Source organism: Dendropsophus ebraccatus, chromosome 6 (genome assembly GCF_027789765.1).
Source record: "Dendropsophus ebraccatus isolate aDenEbr1 chromosome 6, aDenEbr1.pat, whole genome shotgun sequence".
NCBI lineage: Eukaryota > Metazoa > Chordata > Amphibia > Anura > Hylidae > Dendropsophus > Dendropsophus ebraccatus.
Genome location: NC_091459.1, coordinates 108,169,602 through 108,193,577, shown reverse-complemented (window position 1 = coordinate 108,193,577; position 23,976 = coordinate 108,169,602). Strand labels below are relative to the sequence as shown.

The 23,976-nt window shown below is 42.3% G+C and overlaps 1 protein-coding gene across 1 annotated transcript in view; it reads left to right on the top strand.

Moving 5' to 3' along the window:
• DAW1 (dynein assembly factor with WD repeats 1) overlaps positions 1–23,976 on the top strand; it is a 34,433-nt gene that overhangs the window by 7,417 nt on the left and 3,040 nt on the right. The window contains exons 4-12 of the mRNA XM_069973929.1: positions 351–409; positions 2,068–2,190; positions 2,987–3,086; positions 9,400–9,507; positions 11,543–11,649; positions 13,103–13,205; positions 16,031–16,145; positions 19,690–19,766; positions 23,256–23,418. Coding sequence (XP_069830030.1) covers positions 351–409; positions 2,068–2,190; positions 2,987–3,086; positions 9,400–9,507; positions 11,543–11,649; positions 13,103–13,205; positions 16,031–16,145; positions 19,690–19,766; positions 23,256–23,418 — 955 coding nt within the window. The remainder of the gene's footprint in view (positions 1–350; positions 410–2,067; positions 2,191–2,986; positions 3,087–9,399; positions 9,508–11,542; positions 11,650–13,102; positions 13,206–16,030; positions 16,146–19,689; positions 19,767–23,255; positions 23,419–23,976) is intronic.

Genomic DNA, 23,976 nt, shown 5'->3' with positions numbered 1-23,976 from the left:
AGAGCAGTATTACTGACATTACTCATCCAGCTGCCGCTATTGTGATATAGTGGTATTATGTGCAGTATGGTGTGTAAAAAATCATTTGTAAAGTAGATCTTGGCAGGGCAGTATTGTGTATATATATGTAAGTTTGATGAATCATGGAAAACTGAGGCTATATAATTCAGTATCCCATATAACTTTCCCAGCTATTCCTCATTAAAGTGCTGCCATCACCGACCTCCATAGACACCCAGCCAACAATATGGAGTTCATTCATCACTCGGCTCGTATCCATGAGAGAAGCCAGTCTTTCTTAGTAGATTTATTGTCAGCTCTGCTTTAATACGCTGCTTTTATCCTTTCAGGTGCTCAGAGCTCATATTTTGCCTCTGACAAATGTGGCGTTCAATAAATCTGGATCCAGGTAAGGCGATCTGCTGATTTTTTTTAAATGCTATGGTGTGGTGGATATTTGACTATCCTTTTATATATACACATCCTGAGGCCCCTTTCACACATCCATAGTTGTTACGAGTCTGTGATGGGGCCAAGATACATGCGGCAAAAAATACTGGCAGGCAATAGTACGCTGTCACAGTTCACCCATTTCAGTCGCTTGGTCTGTACAGATTGCAGACAGGTACAGATTGACTTCCGCAGTCTGATTGTGGACAGGGTTATGGCTGTGTGAAAGGGTCCGGAGATGGTAAAAAATGAAATTGAGAATTTAACAATTCCAACAATGAGAGTAATGGTCCATTTGGACTGAGCGATCATCTGCTTGTGTAAACACAGCGAACGAATAGTTCATCGTGATCTTTCAACATGTTCCTTAAATCATTGCTGGTCGTTCACTGATAATTTGCAGATCGCTTCATCTAAACAGTCTTTTCAAGATTCACCCTAATGTGTGGATTGGCTTTGAGCGATCTTAAAGGGAATCAATCATCCCAATCGGGCTAATATGGTTCCCTAAACTGCTGTATACAGCCCCTGCAGCAGCCGTGGCACGTACCGGCTGCGGCTGCAGCAGAAACTGTATACCTGAAAAAAAGCAGTTTAGTCACCTGGGCGCATGACAGGCAGAGGCGAGGAGGCAGTCATCTGGGCGGCTCCCCGCCCATATTTAGTCACCCCGCTCCGAGGGGATGATGGAAAGGCAGAGAGGTCTGTTACTAGCCTCTCTGCCTGTCAATCATTCCTCGGAGCTCGCTGACAGGCAGAGCGCAGTGACTAGACACAGTCGGGGAGCTGCCCAGATGACTACCTCCTTGCCTCTGCCTGTCACGCGCTCAGGGGATTGAACTGCTTTTTTTCCCAGTTCCCAGTGATGCCTTTAGCTGCAGAAATAATCGATTTATTGGCTAAAGAATTGGCGTCGTTTCTACACCATGCACATTCTGATCAGCGGGTAACGTTTAACATTGTTTCCACATAAACTGCTGGTCTATTGCTGTGATGTGAGTGTGTGAGATGTCTAAAGGCCCTATTCCATGGAACGATTATCGTCCGTATTCGGCCGATATTGGCCGCTACGGACGATAATCTTCCCGTGGAATAGAGTGCAACGATCAGCCGACATCATTCATGTCGGCTGATCGTTGCAGTCGCTTGTTTTTCAACATGTTGAAAAACAAGCGACTGATACAGCAACGATCTTCTGCCGTCGCTTTGTTGAATAGGAGCATTGGCAGCAGACGCTGCTGTATCCTATGGGCTACCCGGACGATCAGCGATCACCCGGGCAGCCCCCCCGCTGAGAGCGCTCGTTTGATCCTCTAGACGGCCCGTGGAATAGGGCCATTAGGCTATGGCTACACAACATCTTTGGACTTTTATATGGGCTGATTATTGGGAATGAACGTTTCTAGGAATTGGCACATGTACAATTGCCGTTTTAAGATCGATTGGAGGTTTTTGCATGGTCGCTGCAAATTCTTTCCTATTAAGAAATATTGAGGGTCACAGTAATGCAACAACTCAATGGTGCAGCGGACATTGCTACAATTACAGCTCAGAGAAATGCTTTTCGGTCTATGTAACATATATAATCAGATTCTAATCACTATGTCTTTTCTTTAGTTTTATTACTGGCAGTTATGATCGCACATGTAAGGTCTGGGACACAGCGTCTGGAGAGGAGCTCCATACCTTAGAAGGTCATCGAAATGTGGTCTATGCCATCCAGTTTAATAACCCCTATGGGTAAGAGACGTGACCGATGAATGGGGAGAAGGTTGGGATACATTATATAATAATTACAATCATTGTACTATTAGTAGTGGTGGTGTAAGGTTCTGCAGAATTGTGGGAGACCGCAACAGGACAATGCACTCACACTACTAGTAGTGCGGTGATTGCACGGTGATGCTTCAGTGCTTGCACATCTGTTTGACAGGGGTACTGGGAGTCAGACCCTTACTGATCTAATGATAACAATCGCCTTTCTCCATGCTGTGCTATAGTGATGGGCATCCTCCTCCCTGGTACAGTGTATACAAATATACAGTACACAGGGGTGACACAGGACCCTATTTTGTATACTGGCATGCTATTGGGCTTGATCTGAGCAGGGGATTGGAAACTGCAGGGCTTAGACAGTTCTGCAGCCCCTAAAACAAACTTTGGTGGCAACTAAGGGGACCGTGTCACCCCTTACTACTGCCACTCAATAGCAGTGGCTCCATAAAGAAAAAAACTATACATTTATTTTAATGAAGATATATTACAGCAATATACAGTATTGGCAAAAATCTGAGTCTCTGGAGTGCCCCTTTAATTTCTTACACCCCTAGGTGAAGAGGCAAATTGTTAATAACAGTAACAGTAGGATATGCCTATTCTTCACTTTGATATATACACCTACATAGTATTACAGCATTAAGTATGTTTAGTCTATCCCAGAGCAAACATGGGTGTAAGATATGAGAGTTTTTATTCCTTAGTTGTTACCTAGAGGTTTATTTAAAAAATAAAATCTCACCTTTTTTTCTTTTACCAGAGACAAAATAGCCACTGGATCTTTTGATAAGACCTGCAAGTTATGGAGCGCAGAAACTGGAAAATGTTATCACACCTTCAAGGGACACACTGCAGAAATAGTGAGTATTTTATAGTGACCCCTGAATGTACTTTAATTCTCCTACACCTGTATTGTATCCTATTCGTTTCTTGTACAAGACCGGAGAAATGGGTGATTGGATGCAAGAACTTATTCTTGATCATTTATACCAAAGGACAAATCATTGCTTATAATACAGATAGCAGCTGTTGCAGAATGTCATTGGGAACCATGGTGGCAGTACCAGAAAACATCTGTGGACCCTATTCACTTATAATGGGGTCCATCAGGTTCCGTTTGGTGATCATCATTAGGTAATAGAAATAGCACAGCATGCTGTGCCTTTTCTTTTCATCCTATCCTACACAACTACCAACAGAGGCTCTGACAGTAGTGTGAACAGAGCCTTAAAGGGGTTGTACCATGAAGCCAAGTGGGTAAAATCACATGTGTACCATATACATATATGTAAGGGAGTATAAATGTGCTGTTTTTAGTACAGTAACACTAAGGTGGGCATGCCTGGCCCACCTTAGTGGTTTGTAACCAAGGGCCACAGGTTATCTTAGCAAAGCAGACACATAGGGTATTGGGAGCTCTCAAACCGGTCTTATTCAGAAAGAATGCATCAGTTAAGACCTAGTTTTCTTAAAAAATACAACCCCTTTGAGGGTACGTTTACATATATTAATTCTGTTGTTAATTTGAGGGTGCGGATTTCAGCTATTTATTTAAAATTGGTCCATAGCATAAAAATCACAAATGCCTCCAGGTATTAGTCCTAGGCACAGGGTCCACCGCCGCAACAGTGCCAGCCTCAATAGACTCCAACATACAGTACATCAGCTTCCCCTCATACGCAACATCCATCAGCTTCCACTTATACACAACATACATCAGCATCCACTTATACACAACATACATCAGCATCCACTCATACACAACATACATCAGCAACCACTCATCCACAACATCCATCAGCATCCACTCATACACAACATACATCAGCATCCACTCTTACACAACATACCTCAGCATCCACTTATACACAAAATACATCAGCTCCCACTCATACACAACATACATCAGCATCCACTTATACACAAAATACATCAGCTCCCACTCATACACAACATACATCAGCTCCCACTCATAGACAACATACATCAGCTTCCGCTCATACTTAACATACGTCAACATCCACTTATACACAAAATACATCAGCATCCACTCATACACAACATACATCGGCTACCACTCATACACAACATACATCGGCTACCACTTATACACAACATACATCAGCTCCCATTCATACACAACATACATCAGCATCCACTCATACACAACATACATCAGCTCCCACTCATACACAACATACATCAGCATCCACTCATACACAACATACATCAGCATCCACTCATACACAACATACATCAGCATCCACTCATACACAACATACATCAGCATCCACTCATACACAACATACATCAGCTGCCACTCATACACAACATACATCAGCTGCCACTCATACACAACATACATCAGCATCCACTCATACACAACATACATCAGCTCCCACTCATACACAACGTATATCAGCATCCACTTATACACAACATACATCAGCATCCACTCATACACAACATACATCAGCATCCACTTATACACAACGTATATCAGCATCCACCTATACACAACATACATCAGCATCCACTCATACACAACATACATCAGCATCCACTCATACACAACATACATCAGCATCCACTCATACACAACATACATCAGCATCCACTCATACACAACATACATCAGCATCCACTCATACACAACATACATCAGCATCCACTCATACACAACATACATCAGCTCCCACTCATACACAACATACATCAGCATCCACTCATACACAACATACATCGGCATCCACTCATACACAACATACATCAGCATCCACTCATACACAACATACATCAGCATCCACTCATACACAACATACATCAGCTGCCACTCATACACAACATACATCAGCTGCCACTCATACACAACATACATCAGCATCCACTCATACACAACGTATATCAGCATCCACTTATACACAACATACATCAGCATCCACTCATACACAACATACATCAGCATCCACTCATACACAACATACATCAGCTTTGTATATATAAATAGCCATTGTTATTACTAATATAATTGATATAGACATGACGTTCGTGAGTCAATATAATCTTTCCTTATTCAGAGACATTTACCTTAAGCTTTTTTAAGAAAGCCTTTGAGTCATGGTAAAGATCTGTCAGGATATCAGAAGGAATCGGGAAGCAGGCTCCTCTTTATTACTGAGCCGTCTGTCAGGGTCCCCTGTGTGTTACAGTCATGTCGTATCACCTTTTCTACTTCTCTGTGGTTCTGTGGTATATTAATATTTCCAAAATACACAGACATATTGAACATCTATGCAGTTTTATTCAATGACTGCTATTCTGCGGCTCCAGTACAGATGTAGTCTCCGCTGGTCTTTACTTTCCTGGAACGATATATGCCATATATCCATGTGACCTCTCCAGCCAATCACACGACTACAGTGGTTATGTGCGGGTATGGCATATTATTGCTGCAGGCATATAAAGACCTGTGACCCACCAGAGCATTGGCGTTGGCATTTTTATTGCCGTTTTTCCGAGTTTTTAAGGCAGTGTGAAGCCAGCCTGAAGCATAGATATCAGATGGTTGTTGTTAAGGCTAGGTTCACACTACGTATATGTCCGGCCGGACATATACGTATGAAACTCCGGCCGGGACTTTACGCAAGTTGCGGCCGGATACGTACGGACCGCGAACTTACGCCCGTAGCGTACTTACGCTTCCCGAGCGCTCTTCGTAGCGATCTAACAGCGGTCTTTTACTTGGAAATCTTTGCCTAGCCCCGGACACCCCACAGAACCTTTTGGATCGGAACAAAAAGCTGGCAAAATGAAGAAATCACCACTACGTACGGGATCGCATGTTACGCTACGGGCGTAAGTTACGGCATTTCCGTCCGGAAACAATGGTCTGGTTTATTTTTTACAGCGCCGCATACGATCCGGGCGTAAGTTCGTACGTAGTGTGAACTGTGCGCCCGTAGATCGTATACTTTCCATTGTACGCAAACTACGTAAGTTTCCGGCCGCTTATTCACGGAACGCGCTACGGCCGGAAACTTACGTAGTGTGAACGTAGCCTAAAGGCGTATATTCTGAGCAGAGACTGGTTACAAGTGGTGGCCACAAGGGTCTGTTCTTTTTAATATGTTTGTAAGTGAGTATCATAGTAGTATCATAGTAGTAGTAGTAGTAGTAGTAGTAGTATCGGCAGTTCTGTGTTAGCAAAGACATCAGAAGAGAAAGATTTAGGGGTAGTGATTTCTGACAGCCTTAAAATGAGTCACCAGTGCAACAAGATGGTGGGGAACGCAAACCGTATGGGCTGTATAGCTAGAGGTATAACCAGTAGGAAGAGGGAGATTGTGATCCCGCTGTATAGAGCTCTAGTGAGGCCACATCTGGAATACTGTGTCCAGACTGAAAAGAAAACAATGTTTCCTGCAGGACACACAGCAGCTGATAAGTATGAGAAGACTTGAGAAGTAAATTACAAATCCCTATAGCTTTCTGAAACCAGTTGATTTAAAAGAAAACAATTTTCGCTGGATATCCCCTTTAAACATGTCTGGGATATACATATAGCTATCCTAAGATAATAAAGATAGAAATACTAAAAGGGAAGAGTAGATGGACCAGGTGTTTTTTTTCTGCCAACAATCTTCTATGTTTCTATGTTAGCAGCATTAGGGTGGGTTCTCATTACAGAATCCGCGTGGATAAATTCCGTTGGATTCTGTTTCTAGTACGTGCTTACAGCTGCGCGCCTTTTCCGCCAGCTTCATAGACATCATCCTATAGGCGGGCGGAATCCGCCCGTGCATAGAATGGTGTCTATGGCACAGACGGAGAGGCATGGGGCAGACCTTGAGTGCGTACTAGCAACGGAATCCGCCGGCGTTTATTTGCCCGGATTCAGTAGTGTGAACCCACCCTTAGGCTATGTTCACACTGCGTAAATCTACGGCAGTTGTTTTCACCCGGCCGGACATGTGCGCCTGAAACTACGGCCGTAGAAACATAGCCATACACTAGTCGTGAAACTACGGCCGTTGTATAATTTTGCTTCCTAGCTTGTTTCTAAGCGGGCTGAAACAGGTCATTTATTTGGAATACTGCGCCCAGCCCAATAAACCACACAGATAATTTTTAGTTTCAAAATCAAGTTTTATTTGGCTAAAATAAGTATTCTGTGCACGGCCGCATTAAAATCCACGGCCGTAGTTGGAACATTACCGGCGGGAAATAAATGACATGTTCATTTTTCACAGAGCCGTGAAAACCAAGGCCGTTGTCTAATACGTAGTGTGCATTGTACGACGAGGTATAAACCTCAAAACTACAGCCATAGTTTTGCGGTTCGGACTACGGCCGTAGTTTTACGTAGTGTAAACATAGCCTTAGGGTGTAATGGGGTAAAATCATTATTAAAAGGATTTCGAGTATCTCAAAATCTAGAGCCAATTCAACAACCTTATGATATTTTGTCATCCATAAAACACGTCCAATTCATTCAAACATCACTGGTAACGAAGAAGAAATTCTTGTGCTGCATTATGTATCCGTTCCATTAACAACCCATAATTTCTGTACACCTGCATGTGAATGGTAGTGGGCCAAGTGGGCTAACTTTAGGCCTTATAAACTCTATGGCATCATTGCTCACCAGGATGGAAAATGATTCTAATAGTATTACATTCTCATGCTTATTCCATAGAAGAGATTGTAGTGTTAGAAGATTAAGTCACCTCAGTAAGACTCCTAGACGCACTGGGAGTACATAAGAGGATTATAAGAAATAAGTGCTCAGCCAAAGTACAGTGCAGTTTATGAAGAATAATAGGACTAATATCAAAAGCCGCGTCTCCGATGACAACTCATCAGGTTCCAACTCTCCTACAAACAGCGAAATATAGACATCAAATTAGTAGTCATAGACAACCCCATTGGTGTTCTCTGCCTTAGTTTTGTACACAACCACCAGGGGGCATTCCTTACAGAACTCAAAGGTGCTAAGATGTCTGCAGCAGGTGTATAGCATCTATAACAAGGGCTTGTTCACATGTGTTAAAGGGGTTGTCAAGCGGAAATCTTTTTCTTTCAAATCAACTGGTTTCAGAATGTTATATTGATTTGTTATTTACTTCTATTTAAAAATCTCAAGTCTTCCAGTACTTATTAGCTGCTGTATGTCCTGCAGGAAAGGTTGTTTTCTTTCCAGTATGACACAGTGCTCTCTGCTGTCATTTCTATCCGAGACAGGAACTGTCCAGAGCAGGATAGTTTTTCTATGGGGATTTGCTGCTGCTGTGGACAGTTCTTGTCTCAGACAGAGGTGGCAGCGGAGAGCACTGTGTCAGACTGATAAGATAACAAGATTTCAGGACATACAGCAGCTGATAAGTATAGAAAGTAAATGACAAATCTATAGAACTTTCTGAAACCAGTTGATTTAAAAGAAAAAGATTTCCGCTGGATAACCCCTTTAAGCATTTCATAGGGGCAAAAAAATGACAGTGATGCTGAATATGTTAAATGATGGAAACATGTGGTGCCTGATGGACCTCATTGACTATAATGAGGTTTCCAACATGGTGTCCGGCATTTTACTAGACAGAATAATGCTTCATGCTGAACTATTTTGTCGAGGATTTTTTTTTTTAATCTGCAAAGGAAGCTCCTAATAGAATCTCTGAGACAGATGTGAACAGGGCACACAAGCATTTTGGACATTTTTGACTTCCAGCTTTAAGTATTGTGTAGCAGTAAGATTTACTTTCACTAGAACTTAGAGGGCTTGGCGTGATCCAGTACATACTACAGGACATACTTCCACTGCTCCAGAGTCCAGTGGTGACATGCTTTACAGCACTTCATCTGATGCTTGGCCTTGGATTTAGTAAAGTAAGGCCTGCATGCAGCTGCTCAGCCATGGAGATCAATACCATGAAGCTCCTGACCCAGTTTTTGAGCTTATTTTAATGCCAGATGAAGTTTGGTCTCTGCAGTTACTGAGTCAGCATAATGTTGGTGACTTTTGTGCTCCTTATCACTTACTGACTTCGCTTTCTACATGGTCTCCACATCATGGATGAGGTGCATCCGGGCAGGGCTGGTTGCCAGCTGTATACTTTATATATCGGCCTCTACCATGGATAAAATCAAAGGTGATCTAAGGTCTTCTTTTATTCCCAGGTTTGTCTTGCATTTAACCCTCAAAGTACCCTGGTCGCAACTGGAAGCATGGACACTACGGCCAAACTGTGGGATGTAAAGAGCGGAGAAGAGGCCCTCACCTTAAGTGTAAGTTCAGACTTGAATAGGCAGCCATATTTCCCGACAGATGGTCCAATGTGGGCTAATATAGTGTGTTCTAGGACACACTAACATCGTGTACAATGGATTTTATGATTCCCAGACATCCGGGCAGTTCTCATTATTTACAGCCTCCATTCCGGCAGCATAAAAACAACTCCTTTACTTCTGTTCTCTCAGTGAGTGTGATTTAGATGAAGGTTCTCTAGCCGAACACCCACTTGCCTCTGTGTGACTGCAGGGATGAACATCTGAAATCCATTTATCTCAGACCGGCTTGTTCTGCATCGAGTACTCTGACCGGAAGAGCCATTAAACTTGTATCTCTGTTTTGTGCAGTTACTTTATGGACACTGTAACTTGGCAACACACACTGGGTTCACAAATTGGTGACATTAACTCTGTAGCAGACCGTATTCTGGGGCCATACCTTTAGATAGCTGACGTTGAATGTACAACTAGCGATACAAAGACATTGCAGTGCATCTGAGAACAAAGCCAACCTTGGTTCAGTTAAAGGGACATTACTTAAATGGGTAGCACAGGATTAGAAAAGGCAGTCATGTTCTATTAATTCTGGATAATATTTCTCAGCTTTAGACATCTTTTATATAAACTATTAGGACATTTTAGAAATAATTGTTTAGGATTTCCAGTGACATGCTGAGGGGGGATTATTCACCACAAGGGAAGTGACCAGTTCCCTTTAAAGTGTCCCTTTTAATAAAAAAAAATGTGTTGCAGAGACATGTCAAAAGTTTTCATTAGTGGGGGACTGAGTGTTTACACCCTTTAGATATGACTATGACCATGGCTAACTGCAATCTCCTTCTCGCTTCATGAGATGGGCTCCATTATTAGGCTACATTCACACGTTCCGTAGTTTTTTCCGTAATTGCAGATCCAATTACGGACAAATTTAGGGCCCTTTGATTTTATTTGGGCTGTTCACACTGTCCGTATATATTCTCAGATCGGCTGATAAGTTGTAGTGCTGAGCGTAATTGTGGCACAGATTGTCCTATAGAAGTCTATGTCTATGTCTGCCATTTTTTACGGATCCATAATTTTTTTATGGATGAAACATCTGTAATGTCCACAAAGCCATATAAAATATGGATAAGTAATCATTAATTTAAACCATTCCCACTTATTTAACTTTCACCGTCCCCTTTTTTTGCTGATCTGCAAAAAATATGGATTGCAGACATCATATATAGTCCTAAAAAAACTACTGAATGTGTGAATGTAGCCTAAATCTATGGAGCTAAGTCTATGGATGCAGGGGGAGTGAAGTGAGTTGTTGAGCTCTTCTGCTGGCTTACTTCAGAGATCAGTGGGAGGCTGAACACACAGACCCTAACTGATCAAAACTTTTGACTTGTCTCTGCGATATGCCCTAACATTTTACATACTGAAATCCCAGTAAATTACCTAAATCCTAGTCTTACTTCATCATAAGTTTTGTCTTCCTAGTTTACTTTATTTGATTCCATTGACCCATTGATGGTTACCTCCAGCTAGTAACCATCAATCCATGTAAAAACAGCATATATGTGTGTGTTAGATACCTTGTAACTAAGCTTCCTGCAGTGCTTAAAGTGGAACTGACAGCATGGATATGCTGTAAGGCAACCTATCTCCTGTAGGTTCCTTTATCTTGTCTCTGTGATCCCACATCTTTGTAAAAAACTATCTTTATTTTGGGCTGACTTTGTCACAGAGGTGGGTCTGTGACACTGTTTGCACCCGCCCTGCTCTCCGGTCACCGCTCAGGCCGCCCCGCCTCTTCTGAGAGCGATTGACATCCGCATTATGTTGGGCTGTGCTGGATTTCCGCAGTTTTTTTCCCCGAAGATGCAGGATCACAAAGACAAGGGCACCTATAAGATGTCCACTCAGTAGGTACCTGGAAACTGGCAGCACAGGTAGACGCATACTTAAGCTGTCAGTCTTCCTTTAAGACTTATATTACATTTTTCGCACATCTTTTAATATTTGGCTCTGTTCTTTGTTCCTCCAGGGACACTCTGCAGAAATAATTTCTTTGTCATTTAACACAACCGGCGACCGACTGATCACAGGCTCCTTTGATCATACAGTGTCTGTATGGGACATCCCTTCCGGCAGGTACAGTGCTGTGTGAAAAGCATCTCGATTACACTCTGTGCTTCCATATCAGTTCCTTTCAATTAAATATCTGCAGTACCCAGCACAGGTCAGGTACAAGTTTGGCTACATAACGTACAAGTTTCTGTAAAGAAAAATAAAAAAGGCTTTATAAAAAAACAAACAAAAAACAAATCCTCCGTAAAGTTATTTTCAACAAAAATTGATTACTTTATCGGTAAGTAACAGAGAAAAGCATGGATGATTACTGCCTTATTTCCTTTTAGCCCATACTGGGCTGCATACACCCATACACCTTCAGCTGATGGCCATCAGTTATCTCTCTCCCCGCCACCCACCCTCCCCATACACAGGAGCATTCGGCATGGCCGAGCATTCCTGTGTTCTTCATTGGGAGTGGAGGGGTGAGCCGCAGCAGGAGCGCTCTCTCTGTGGCTTATTGCTGTCTGAAGATCACTGCTGACCCCATGACCACCAACATCATCTGTCTGTGGTTGTTTGGAATGGCCCTATACACCCTAAATTATTGTCCAAATCCACTGTGAGCGGTGGCTTTAGCTGTCTAAAGTCGAAGTTGTATAGCGACCTTAGCCTGGTCGCTAGCCCAATCTAACAACCCAGTAGAACTGGGTCTGGGATTAAGGAAAGCTAATCTGGAGAATGGGCATCTCTGGGCTGAGACATGCAGACATGACCAGACTGAAACTATTTGAATATCTCCCCAGTACCACGGACAGTTGCGTATCTGGTTGCATCATATACGTTGTAATTTACACCTGAATTAGATTTATATCTGTTGTTGTTTGCATGGATCACTAGCTGGCATTATGTGATGCCTGACCTCCATTACTGAGGGCCCTCTGTTTGTTGTATCATGTTTATACGATTACTGAGCCATGCCTATAGTCTATGAGATCTTTACATGAGCCTTGTTGATGCAGCATTGTTCTACGACCTTATAATCTTTATTGGGCCACTTTTGATACAGGATGTCTTATTGGTTCCCTGATGAACCTGCATAGACATGATGGAAAACGCGTCGGAACTCCCAAATATATCTTTTCTGCTTTATTTCAGCAGTGTATTGTTTCAGCTTTGAATTGAGCCATCTGAAATACTTGTTTGTATGAATGCAATACAATACAGCAACATCCTCTTCCATTGGATTGTCAGATTGGGTTTGCATTCCTAGTAGCAGGTGTGCAGCCAAGGCCAAGTAGAAGCTAAGCTAAGGGGCTAGACAAATTGTTGGCTGTACCTAGAACATGCTTTTCTCTGTCTCTTACTGCCTCAGTAATCAGATGTTTGTGGGTGCTGTCAAGTGGTGCAGCCACAGCAACCAGTCTGTCAGATGAACACGTCAAGCCATGCCATTGTCTATCGGCTTGCTTTTTTATTTTCATCACCTAAAAGTACAATTTTCTTTGACCCTGTATTTGCCTCTTGTGCACAGGAAAGTTCACACCCTCATCGGTCATCGAGGAGAGATTAGCAGTGCACAGTTCAACTGGGACTGTTCTCTAGTCGCCACTGCCTCAATGGATAAGACCTGCCGGGTAAGGGGATTTATGTTTGTGCAGTCACTGTTATATACATCTTGATTGGTATGCTATATGTCATGAAAAAACATATGTAAATCTTGCTGATTCTGGAGCTTGTTCTCTGCTTAAATGGCTGGATAAATGACGATTGACGTGGTTTTGCATCTTGTAATATTTTCCGCAGAGTGTTGAGGTTACTTTGTTGTCATTCTTGTTGTTATTGCTTTAGATCTCAGCGTACCTGTCCCAGCGACATACCTTATAAATAAATAAAATCCAATATCTTGTGCATATCTGATGTGTTTACCGGCAGGCGAACACTTCAGAAATCAAAAATATATTCGTACACTGGGGAGAAGGAAAAGATATTATACATATTAGTATTTTATTGTTTTTAGGTATATGAGTGCCATATAAATTCATGTGCATACAGTACCCATTTAGATTCACCAGAAACAGAATGATTTCCAGGGCACTTTTAAGGGAATCTGTCACTAGGAATGTGACAGAAATGCTGAACAGATCGATGCATTACTTACATCATTCTGTTCAGCTGTTCTTCTAATATGCAGGAGAATAGGATTCTTGCCACACCCATCTCCCCGCCCTCCAGCAGCTAATTGACAGTTAACTGCCTATACACAGCATGGATAGATAACTGCCAATCAGCAGCTACTGGGCTCATGCACATAATCGTTAGGACTACTTATTGTCTGAGAGATACATCATTCTGTTCAGCTTCTCTGTCACTAGTTTATGCTGCCGTGAGATAGGACAGCATAAACCTGCCGACAGAGTCTCTTTAAGATGAACCCTAGGATGGTGGAATTAGTGTCTCTTCCAAAAGCAGCACCACTGCTGTCCATGGCTGTGTCTGGTATTGCAGCTCAGCTCCATTCACCAATAAATTGTAATACATCTGATTTACAGGTGTGGCGCCACCCAATTTTCTAATTTCAAACAACCCCCTGTAACGAAATTACCCGGGTGATATCGCTCATTGAGATTCAATCACAGTTCAGGCAGCAATTTGATTCTGAACTCCTGATAGAACTTGTGGACGGATTGACTCTACTTTATGTAATATCATGAAACTTTAAAGTTCACTTAATTTACTGAAAAATGCAATTATAGTCTGTTCGCGGCTCTGAAAGAACAGGACTGAAGATTGGAATTCTTATTGAGGTTTTAGTCAATACTAATAATACCTGTATTGACTGTAGTCCTGGCGAGGATGGTAATTTATGAATCACAGCGATAAGGCCGCTGTGCAGGAAGTCAATTCCAGGTAATACAAGTGCATTTTAATATGTATTAGAACATATATTGCAGGGAGATATCCAGGGGGTTTGGCTTACTAATGGATAGGTTTTTTTTCCATTTTGCTAAAGCAGGAACCTAGTTTCTTGTATATTCTAGAGAATGATGTTAAGAGTGCATAGTAGGAGGTAGGTGCCTTTCAGATATTCTCTAATTCTGTCCGTAGTGGTGGCTCCACGGCTATGGGCAAAATGCAGAACCATTAATTTCTATGGCCCCATACACACATCCGTATATGCTACGGATGTGTGTTGCGGGATCTGTGCCGCAAAAAATACTGTTGAGCCATCATTATACAGCCCGAATTTGCACAGACCATAAATGCAGGGGGCCATGCCCTTTCACTTAGCTAAGGATGCACATCCAATGTCCTGCCCATAGCCAGTAGGACAACAAATGTCTGAATGAGGCTTTAGCCTTGCATTTTTAGGCCGGGTTCACACACACTAAGGCACCGGCTGTTCTGTGACCCGGCCGCGTCACGTAACAGCAAGTGTCAGTGAAGTTTATCCAGGCTGTACTGCAGTAACGGCCGGATGAACTTCAATTCACCATAGCACACAATGGAGCGTGTGGCCGGAGCTGCACTTTCCATTGTGTCAACTGACAGTTTTGTGCAGCTGCTATTCAATGAATAGCAGCCGCTCAGTTTTTACTGCGGCCGCTAGGAATCCTCTGTATTACTCTGACTCCAATGCAACATACATTTTCTATTAATCACGGACGGTGTTGCAATTTGCAACAGCGGCCATGATTAATAGAAAATATACATTGTGTGAACATAGCCTTAAAGGGGAATTCCCATCTTAAAAGGTTATGTCCTGTCCAAAGCTCTGCTGTCTTTAATGGCACAGTAGAGAAGGAATGGTGCGGCAGCACAAATGTAACACCTTTCGCCCAGGATTTCAGGTTCCTTCACTGTACTTGTAACGGGTCCAAGCATATGGATCTCCTGCAATTCCAGTTATGCCATATCCTGTTAATACTGTCCATAGGGGGTAATGCTTTTTGATGTGTATATCCCCTTAAGTCTCTCCACGTGTAGAAATATACCCAAAGCATTCTGATCACATATGTGGAAACCCAGCCTAAACAGGTTGCCTAGTCAAAGGCCACTTCATTCAGGGATTGGACAACCAAAACTGCTATTTTGTACTGTGTGAATCACACTGTATCACTCCTTTGGTAAGTAAATAAGCAACCCAAAAGTGGTCAGTGACCACGACCTGGAGATGGATTTTTTGCGACTGTTGGGTTTGTGGTCTTGACCACCTGTGGATCACACAGTGGACCCATTTACCCTGTTTCGTTTTGAGGCAGAGTGATTCACACAGTGCACCACAGCCATTTTTGGTCACTCGGTAGCCCCAGCCTAATTGATGTCACCCTATGGTAATTGTAAATAGTTTTCTGGGACTGGACAACACCTTTATTGTTAAACTTTATTTTTGGACAGTTTTATAATATGTTTTACTCGTGTTTTACATGTTGTAACTGATGAGTTTTTGCTTCACTCATAGCTGTGGGATGCACTGAGTGGGAAGTGCGTGGCAACGCTGACAGGTCATGAAGATGAGGTCCTGGACGTTGCCTTTGACTCCACCGGACAGCTGGTTGCCACCGCCTCTGCTGATGGTACGGTCTATTTGATGTACTGGGGAGTTTTCATGCTTTTAAATAGAAGCAATAGCTGCAAAAAAATCTATTCTCTGTGTAGTGTACTTACTATCATTAAAGAAGTATATCAAGAAAAGATGTCTAAAGCGAATGTACCATCAGTACATTCGCTTTAAGATTAGCACATGGATAGAATGGCGCCGGCGCAGGGAAGCTGGTGCCGCAGTCCTTTTTTTGGAACCGCAGCCTGGTTCCCGCTTACGGCACCGATCTTTCTCCAGGCACCAGACAGGGGTGAAGCACTGGAGGCAGGCCTTCTTTGACGCTGCTCTATTAGAATCAATGGAGCCACATCATAGAGGGGCGGAGGTTTCATCCCACTGGGGGCAGGCTGGCCCGCCTCCAATGCTACACCCAATGCTTCAGCCAGCGCCCTTCTATCCATGGAATGTAATCAATATCTTCAGCCCTTTTAGTTTACCAAAATTAAGGATGTCAAAATTTTTTGGCTAATGCCTAGCAAGGGAATTAAGAAAACATGATGTGACCACAAAACAACTGCAACATGTGAACACTGCCTTAAAGTCAGAAGCAATAATCATACAGTATACTGTGAAAATAGTCCTTGAGTCCTGAGTCCCCACTTAAAGGGGTATTCTGACAGCTGGTAAAAATAAAAATACTACAGAAGCATATGACATTGCTTACCTTTCAGCAACAGTTCTGAAACCATTAAAAGTCAATTTATTTTGTTTATGGATGTCTCCTTGTGCAATAGCTTAGTACTACAATTCCCAGAATGCAAATATCAAACCTTCACTAAATGTGCCTATAAAGATATATGTCTGTCTTATGGTGCGTTTACACAGACAGATTTATCTGACAGATCTTTGAAGCCAAAACCAGGAGCAGACTATAAACAGGGATCAGGTCATAAGGGAAAGACTGGGATCTATCCTCTTTTTAAATCCATTCCTGGCTTTGGCTTCCAAAATCTGTCAGATAAATCTTTCTATGTAAACGCACCCTAAGTCAAAAAAGGGTGGAGCTAGGGAGCTGGAGACAATGCCCCACTGTGTAGTTTTTTCTTTTTCAACTTCCTGTCAAAGGTTAGAGTATGTTCACACTGAGGAATAGTCGAAGAATTTCAAGCTGAATCTGCACTTAATTTTACACGTATTCCACTTGAAATTCCTCCTGTAAAATATGTATAGAGCAATGTCCCATTGTGTTCTATGGGATTTCTGCTCTCAGTACACCCAGTGGAATGTTCCACCGTGGATCCGCTTTCTGCCCAAAGAATTGACATGTCAGATCCCGTAGAAGTCATCAGGGCTTTGAATTTCTGCATTCTGATTGAATTTCCCTCAAATTCCACTCAAATTCTACGCCAATTCCACCAGAGCTGAAGAAGAGGAAATTTCAAGCAGAAAACTTTCCTCCTCAATTCCTTGCCTATTTCTCAGTGTGAACATACCCTAAATCAGGTAAACACACTCTGAAGCAATACTATTAGTGATAACATTATATTAGTAAGGTATATGCCTTTAAGTGAGCCAGCAGCCAGCCCCCTGTAATGATTACATGATGAGGGGAGCTGCCTCGAAAAATGAGGTTGAACAAAAAGATGTTGGTCTGCTATACAATATTATTATTGGTATCAGAATGCATCCCACTCTCTAGGAATCTGAGCAATGTACCAGTCAGTCTGCAGGGGAATTCATTATGATCTATGTAGTATGTAATTAGATGCTATGACTTGCAAAGAGCTGCGCTGTTATCTCATTGAGCCAGAATGCACTTTGTCCAACCTATATCACTGAGGAAACAAGGTAACATACCAGAGCATTGCGCAAAATAGCTGATCTTTCTGGATAGAAAAAGGCTGGAAGAGAATGTACGAGAATGTGCATTATATTGTCATGCCTATGTATTGGAAATATAATTACTGTGCTATTGCAGCCACTAGCAAGGTGAGCAGTGATTACTAGCTCGCTCTACTAGAGACTACCATGGACACAGCTCTACTGACAGTGAGAGCCTCCCCCAGTGTGTTGTATATTCTAATACTAAAATGCATTGGACTATACAGTACAACGACAATAGCTCCCTATGTGTAAAGCAGTGGTAGAGATGAGTAACTGTGCCAAGACCAGGCATGAGCAGCCCTTCAGTTCCCAGCACAGATATTGGTGGCCACACAGAGCAGAGAGCTGGGATAGTTGTCAGTCACCACCATCACCCTGACAGTCACTGGTAGCAGCTGTGTCACCCCCTTACTGAATAAAGTTCTCTCACAACCTCCTGCCTTCCTCCCTTTTTTGAATTTTGCAGGAATTTTTCTTTAAAGGGGTTATCCAGCGCTACAAAAACATGGCCACTTTCCCCCTACTGTTGTCTCCAGATTGGGTGTGGTTTGCAATTAAGGTCCATTTACTTCAATGGAACTAATTGCAAACCACACCTGAACTGGAGACAACAGTAGGGGGAAAAGTGGCCATGTTTTTGTAGCGCTGGATGACCCCTTTAACACAAAAATATTACTTTAAAAAAAAAAAAAATTCTCTTTGTTAAAATTTTAACACAATTATATAAATTTATTTAAAAAAATGTATTTCTTTTTCTTCAGAATACTCCTTTAGGCTAAGTTCACACAATGTAAATTTTTTAATAAATAACGGCCATTGCATCACCGGCCACTATTTATTGAAAATTAAAATAACATTGTGTCCTATGGAATCCTGGCTGGAGTGTATACACTCTGTATACACTCCGGACGGGATTCCATGTGACCGCATAGAAAACTGACATGTCAGTTTTGTGCAGCCGCTATTCATTGAATAGCGGACGCACAAAACTGACAGTGCAGACAATGTAAACTGCGGCTCTGGCCGCACTTTACTTTGTCTAATATGGTGATTTGCAATGCGGGCACGCACGAATGCGCCCGTATTCCAAATAAAAAGAAGTGAAGTTTATCTGGCCAGTACTGCCATACTGGCCAGTGTGAGTCTTAGTGGGGGGGAGGGGGGTTGTGGCAGCGCTGATGTTCTTGGATTTATGTACAGCAGAGTAGGTCATCTACAGTGTAGAGTGGGGTATGTGATGCTGGTCTTAATAAATTCTCCCCCAAATCCTTAAAGTTCCATTTTAATTCCATGTTGTAAAGCAACAAATCAGGAGCAAAGAGTGACTACTTTTACAAAGCACAGAATATATATATATATATATATATATATATATATATGTCCCTATAATCATATATAGTGTGAATAGCATGATTTCCATTCAGTATGCTGCATTTATCTGAGTCAAGTGCTTCTCGAATGTTTATATGGTGATTACATACAATTTCCGGCACTTTGCTGATAGCGTGGCCAGGAAGCCTTTTTCCAGGGATTAATTTGTTCTGTTGATCTTTGGCTAAAGGCTCGGATTATTTCATACAGTTGTCAGCGACTGAGAAAAAAATAAAACCTGACATCTGGGTTTATTAGTCTTTGCGCAGTCCACTTTGGTCTGTAAGTGTTACATTTATGTCTGGTATTTCTGTTCTCGGCAGGCACAGGGAGAGTGTACAATGCTGCTAGCAGGAAGTGCTTAGCCAAATTAGAGGGACATGATGGAGAGATTTCCAAGGTAAGTTATTTTCTTTCATTTTAGTCTCTGAAAAAATAAATCGGAAATTTTATTTTTTTGGGTTGAACTCTATTAACCTTCTTGAAATAGTACATTCAACCACTGAAATCCCCTCTAATTCCTATATGTGGTATCTCGTCTCTCCTCCTCAGGACAGTCCCACTGGGGTGGAGTTTTATGGTGTGGTGGCTGAGTGTATAAACTGTTATTACATACAACTATATATGTCATATAAAAATAGCCAAGTGAGTTGCCTAGGAGGGAGAGGTCACTCTCTTTAGATTAGAGGGGGTCTAGACACCCACTGATCTAACATAACTGCTTTTTGAAATGTTACTGTAAGTTGCAAACATTTTGATATATCATACAGACATGTAAAAGTTTTGGGATCTGGGTGTTTGGGCCCTCTAAAGTCACTAGAACAAGGTGGAAAAAGTGCTTCTTTCTCTGGCTTGTTGCTCTTCTAATCTCGCTGCAGGAGACTTACTGTAACCATAAGCTATAAAACCAAAGCTATAAGCTGGTGAAAGAAGTCCTCAGCCATGTTCTTCTCCGGTTCTCCTGATCTGTGGGGGTCTAAACGCCCAAACTTTAACAGACCAAAACGTTTCACATGCAGTAGGCCGATTGGCTAAACATAACAGTGGGACCACCTACCACTACGTATGCTAAAAAAGTCACTGTTCATAGACCTTAATCCTGGATACTAAAACATGTTTCTACTTTGTGGTTGTAAATATTTATTATTAATTTGTTTGTGTATTAATATGGGGGCATCTTGCCTGAGCTGTTTTAAACTGAATTTAGAATTTGTAAGACAGCCAGCCCAATAGACATAAACAAAATAGAGTGGACCAGACCCTATTCACTGGAATGGGAGAGTTTTCTAGGCATGCTCTGTGACCTGTGCAGAGGTCATTCTACAGAGCGGAGCAGCAGCTATTGTGAATGGTATCTTATCTGTACACCTTTCAATGTACTACTGCCTGTGATGGAGGCCACTGCTCGGAAGTGATCTGTATAGAAGAGGAAGTCTTCTTATTACAAGGTCTATAGTGGCCAGAATGGAAACTCCAAGATTTTTAAATGGATCAAAAATTCTTTAGAAATATGCTGGGGCCTCAGTGACAACCCATTAAAACCAAATTACATGTCTCACATGTGCACCCCCACTCCATTCACTATGTGAGCCACACTGGAGAAAGCCACTGTTTCCACAGCTCCCATAGAGAATGAATGGAGCTGCAGTGTACATGTACACCCTGTCTTTCTTATCTAGCAGAGGACATGAGACATTGCAAGGGGCCCAGTGGTCAAAACCCCCACCTTCAGCTAGTTATCTCCTGTCCCCGGGATAGGGAATAATATTGTCAGATGGAGACTCCCCCTTACATTTGACCTGTAATTCGGCTTAAAAGGATAATAGTTATTATTTCCATCCTTTGCTTTTGGTCCCAGGACAGCAGCACTCTCCGCTCCTAGGCCGTTTTCTGTCTATTATGGGATTTAGCAGGAATACATGGTTCATTGAAGGGATCACATTCAGTTCTTCACTCTTTATTATCCGTAGATTGCAGTTTGCCTTGGCCCAGGTGATTAAATATGGATGTGTGTAGAAGTGATACTGGCACCTCTCCAGCCGGCACAGCTTTGTTAGATGTGTTCAGGGACGGCTAGAGACCCCCCCCCTCCCGATCTCACAGTTATCAATAATTCACACACAATGCTGGCTCCCTCGCCTGATCTGTAAACAGCGCACATGTGAGACGGCACTCCTCCGCTTGTATTATGTGTACATGGAGGAGTGAGCGCTGCCTCCAGCATTCAGGGACGCTTATGAAAGCGGCTGTGGAGCATCAAGAAAGATGTAATAATAAAGCTACGTCTGATCCCTCCTCACTGTGAGTGGTTTACCACTCACATCTCTACAGTGCTAAATAAAATATTGGAGAAATACGATAGATAGATAGATAGATAGATAGATAGATAGATAGATAGATAGATAGATAGAAGGGAGAGATTACTCAGGGGAAAAAGTCCTGGCCTCGTTTATGCAATGCCCCTTTAGACCTTGTTCACACAAAGTTTTTTCCTTTTCTTTCTCGCACAGATTTGATACTGATTCATTTTTGCAGTGAGGAAACAAGTGAACTATAAAAATCTGTCCTCTCCATAGCAGGCACAGAGCTGCAGACATCGACGGATAGGCCATAGAGAGGTAAAACAAATGATACCTTTATATATGCTGATGGCCATTTCCACATCAAGCACATCTCCTTCCTCCCACATCCCTCCCTGCTTTGACTGATAGACATTCAGGGCCAGGCTCCCAGCATCGAGCCCTATATATCAATCATGCAGGGCAGGGAGGAGACATTCTGCTGCTGCTAAGATCTCTAAAGAAAAATGTTATTCAATATATGTGCAAACAGCCATCAGCACATACAAAGGTATTATTTGTTTTATCTCTTTATGGCCAATATACCCGTATTGCTCTGTACCTGGTAAGGCAATGTTCACACTGTGTAAAGAAAAAAGGTGTCTGTTGTTTTTATTTATTTATTTTTTTAATGTCTTCTATTACCGAATTATAATTGAAGTCAATGGAATGCATTGAAGTCAGAGGACCTGACCTAGAATAAGCACAAGCCAAAAAGACAGAAATGGCTGCACATCGCACCCATGGCTGACACGAAAGCTTATTCAGCTACATTTAAAACCAACATCAGAAGTTAGTATATAATTTGGCCAAACCTGACCTAGAATAATGTGCCAATGACTGTCATTTTAATGACGGCGCCAAAAACACAAAATGACAGACGTTATTTTTGAGAGAAAAACAAACAGAAAAAAAATGTCTTGTGAACAACGCCATATGATAGGTTCCCTTCAATTTTAGCGGGAAATCCAGCCAGACCCATTTTTTTTTTTTGAAAGTGCTAAGGAGGGGGAGGATAAAAGAAATAACATGCTCTTACCTTCCATGCTCCAGTGCTGGTGGCCGCATACTGCCGCTCCGGTCCCCAGGTCCCCAGCCACTTCCTGGTCTGAGCAGGATCCAGGTCATGACGTGTGAGGTCCGCTCAGCCAGTCAACGGTTGTAGTGGGATCCTGCCTCAGCTGCTGACTGGCTGAGCGGACCTCACATGTCACAACCTACGTCCGTCTCAGACCAGGAAGCGACTAGGGACTGTAACGACGGTACACTGCCACTAGCACTGGAGCGGGGGAGGTAAGTGCATGTTATTTCTTTTATCCACCCCTCCCCAGCACTTGCTAAAAGAATGAGTCTGGCTGGATTTCCCCTTTAAGGCTATAGATAACTTTGCCCTGATTATCTTTTTTATTATTGATTTATTTTCTGAATGGAAAATAAATTCATATAAAAAAAACTTTGTGATGAGATTTGAGGTTCCCTATCTACATCACATAGTCACTGTGTCACCTTGTTTCTCCTGTATATTGATCCATTGTTCATTTGTGTTCCAGATTTGTTTTAATGCCCAGGGCACCCGGATTTTAACAGCAAGCTCTGATAAGACAGCGCGTCTCTGGGATCCGCACACAGGGCAGTGCGTTCAGGTGCTGGAAGGACACTCGGATGAGATTTTCTCCTGTGCTTTCAACTATGAAGGAAACACCATTATTACAGGTAGGGTTGCTTATAAATCAAGTACTCATACATAGCGAATATTGCTTCTTATTTTACATAATTATACTTCAAGGGTAACTTCACCATAAAGCTCAAGTTTAAAATCCAATGAAGAAGATCACTGACAGTACAACATGAATGATGACAAGCTATGTAGCATTGGGGAATGTGTTGGTGCTATATAAAAAAAGGAATTATTTATATTATTAATATTATTATTATTATTAATATTATTATAGAGATGTGTTCACTACCATATTCTTCTGTCAGCTTGTTATGCAAGAACAGGCACCAGACAGAGTATCTATGGTATAAGACGCTTATAGTATTGTGTTTAAGTGGGTGACATTAAAAAGGGGACATTTAAATCTGACAGCTGTCAGGGGCAGGGGGGAATTTGATCAGGAGGATGAACTTACCTCTCCTCATGCCCTAGGTGAGCGGTGGAACCGGCCTCTGGACCCCTGTCAGGCTCCGGGATCTCCAGCACTGACACGTCACGACCTGGCTGATGGACTGGACAGTTAGCGACTGGGATGGGACGCTGCTCCAGTCACT